Source organism: Macrobrachium rosenbergii, chromosome 38, assembly GCF_040412425.1.
Source record: "Macrobrachium rosenbergii isolate ZJJX-2024 chromosome 38, ASM4041242v1, whole genome shotgun sequence".
In the NCBI taxonomy this organism is placed as follows: domain Eukaryota; kingdom Metazoa; phylum Arthropoda; class Malacostraca; order Decapoda; family Palaemonidae; genus Macrobrachium; species Macrobrachium rosenbergii.
In genome coordinates, this window is record NC_089778.1 from 1,226,002 (window position 1) to 1,228,504 (window position 2,503).

Consider the following 2,503-nt stretch of genomic DNA (forward strand, 5'->3'; position numbering starts at 1 on the left):
TGTGTGTTGATGATTTATATATATATATACAGGCAGTCCCCGGTTTACGACGGTGGTTCCGTTCTTCTATAGCGTCGTAAACTATATAAAATAATATAAATGGCGGAACGATGGCATACGATGGCGACGCCAGAAAATTGTATAAAAATTTTATACAATTCATGTATGTATATATATATATATATATATATATATATATATATATATATATATATATATATATATATATATATATATATATATATATATATATATATATATATATACAGGCAGTCCCAGGTTTACGACGGTGGTTCCGTTCTTGCGCAGCGTCAGTAAACCGAAAAATCATCGTAAAGCTGAACGATGGCATATTGACGCCAGAAAAATTGTATAAAAATTTGAAACAATCATTATGGAAAGCCTTATTTTTTAATCCTTTGGGTATACTGCATGTTGTTTCTTGATGTTTTACCTACATTTTGATGTGGTGTGTATCCAAAACTGGTGGTTCTGGAATGTAAAAATTTACAATTTACTACAAAGTACAGTACAGTAAATCCTGTATGCAGTAAAGTATAGAGTACTGTACATATACTGCACAAAAGTAAAATACAACATGCTATACAGTAACACAGGTGTAAAGTACACTGTACTGTACTGTAATTTATACCAAAGAGTTTATAAAAGATAAAAAAAAAAGTGAATTCCTTACTTTTATTTTGGAAACCCCGTGCTTCTTAACCCTGGAAAAATGGTGTGGCCTCATGATTCAGGGGGATTCTGGAATGTAAAAATTTAGTATTAGTGTACATATAATACTGTACAGTAGTCCTGCATGCAACAAAGTACAGTACTGTACTGTATAAATACAGAACAGTCAGTATTTTACAGTAGAATAATAAATATATAAAAATTATAAAGAGTTAGGAATTCCTTACCTCATTTCAGTGATTGTCAAAACTGTTACAACTGCAGGCTAGGTTGGGGAGATGGAGATTGTATGCGTGGGAGCCTGCAATGATAAGGATAAAATTGCTGCAGAGTTTGTACTGTATGTGTTACACTGTTCTGTATCAGTTCAGGTATTTCACAAACCTATGTTCAACAGTACAAAATAAAAATATGAATTCCTTACCTAATTTCAGTGATTTTTAGAAGATGGAGGCGAGGATGAGGAGCTCTAGTAAAGGTGCTGGGCAGTCTGGAATATTAGAATGAAGACGTTACTTTATATTTATCAAATGTACTGTACATATGACCATTTATAACATTAAAAACAGTGAAGAATTCAATACCTTGAGTGATTTGAAAGATGTAGGCTACATGAGGAAGGTTTTGTACAGTTCCAGTAGAGGTCAGGTTAAAGGTGCATGTCAGTCTGGAATGATAATGTACATGATAAAGATTAGAATAAAAAGTACTTCTGTGGATTTCATAAACAGTACACTAATTTTATAAAATGTATAACAATTTATAAAACAGAAAGTGTTCTTACCAAATTCTAGTGGTTGGCTTGCTTACTGGGATGGGCATATGGTAGATGAGAACAGGGGGCTATGGTGTGGCATCTGCAGGTGCTTGGGAGTCTGCAATGAAAAGATAGAAATGATACTGTACACAGCAGTATTGTACTGTACTGTATAAGTATAATAACACAATTTAAAACAATGTAGGCTAATAGAAATTTCTAAAAAGTGAAGAATTCCTTACCTGGTGGACATGAAATGGGTGCAGGTGCTACTGGTGCAGGTGAATTTGGAGTTGAGCAGGGGACACCTGTCATTTGTGGAATGATAAAGATAGAAATTACCACACAGGGGTATGTATGCAATAAGGTACTGTACTGTATACAGTTTTATAAAGTGATTTGAAAGAAAAAAAGTCATGAAATCCTTACCTGATGGGGCTGGAGGGGATAAGGTCAGCTGAGTTGGGCCGGGAGGAGGCTGTAACATGTGGATCTGGAATGATAATGATTATGTAAAGTTACAGCAAATACTAAAGCAATAGTGTACTGTACAGTGGGTGAAGTGCAGTACACTTTTTGTAACATTTATAAAAATTTATAAAACATTAAAAAAAACATTAAGAATTCCTTACCTGGTGAAGTTGGAGAGGAGACAGGAGGTCCCGTAACTTCAAAACCCTGGAATTCTTCAGGGGAGTCAGGACTGTCATCACTACCAAAGAGATCTGGAATGGCACATAATGAAATAAATTAGGTTAAGCGATAGTAAATATAAAATTTGTACCATATGTACAGTACTGTATGTACAAATAATTTCATGCATGAAAATTATAAAAATTAAACACTTAGGAATTCCTTACCTGATAGAGCTGGAAAAGCTGCTGGGGAGGTTACTGCAGGTACAGGTTCAGGCTCAGGTTCTGATTCATAGCCAGGTAGAGATTCTGGGGAATCTGGATTAGGAGTCACTTCTGCAATGATACAAATGATAAAATTTATTGGGTTATGCTGTGTATCTACAGTATGTAAATATAAATTGCAGTAACATTTTTA

At 34.3% G+C, this 2,503-nt stretch overlaps 1 protein-coding gene and 2 long non-coding RNA genes across 3 annotated transcripts in view; all 3 read right to left on the bottom strand.

The window, feature by feature from the left end:
- Positions 1-402: 402 nt before the first annotated feature.
- LOC136825552 (uncharacterized) lies at positions 403-990 on the bottom strand. The gene is made up of 3 exons (XR_010849371.1): positions 921-990; positions 695-762; positions 403-492 (listed from the first exon to the last, which is right to left on the bottom strand). It is a non-coding gene; the product is annotated as an uncharacterized lncRNA (long non-coding RNA).
- A 13-nt stretch (positions 991-1,003) lies between these two features.
- LOC136825553 (uncharacterized) lies at positions 1,004-1,536 on the bottom strand. The gene is made up of 3 exons (XR_010849372.1): positions 1,478-1,536; positions 1,278-1,360; positions 1,004-1,183 (listed from the first exon to the last, which is right to left on the bottom strand). It is a non-coding gene; the product is annotated as an uncharacterized lncRNA (long non-coding RNA).
- A 339-nt stretch (positions 1,537-1,875) lies between these two features.
- The window catches only part of LOC136825564 (uncharacterized), a 2,831-nt gene continuing 2,203 nt past the window's right edge, over positions 1,876-2,503 (bottom strand). Inside the window, exons 2-4 of the mRNA XM_067082150.1 lie at positions 2,311-2,421; positions 2,083-2,175; positions 1,876-1,943 (exon numbers count right to left, since the gene is read on the bottom strand). Of these exons, the coding sequence (XP_066938251.1) occupies positions 1,876-1,943; positions 2,083-2,175; positions 2,311-2,421 (272 nt within the window). The remainder of the gene's footprint in view (positions 1,944-2,082; positions 2,176-2,310; positions 2,422-2,503) is intronic.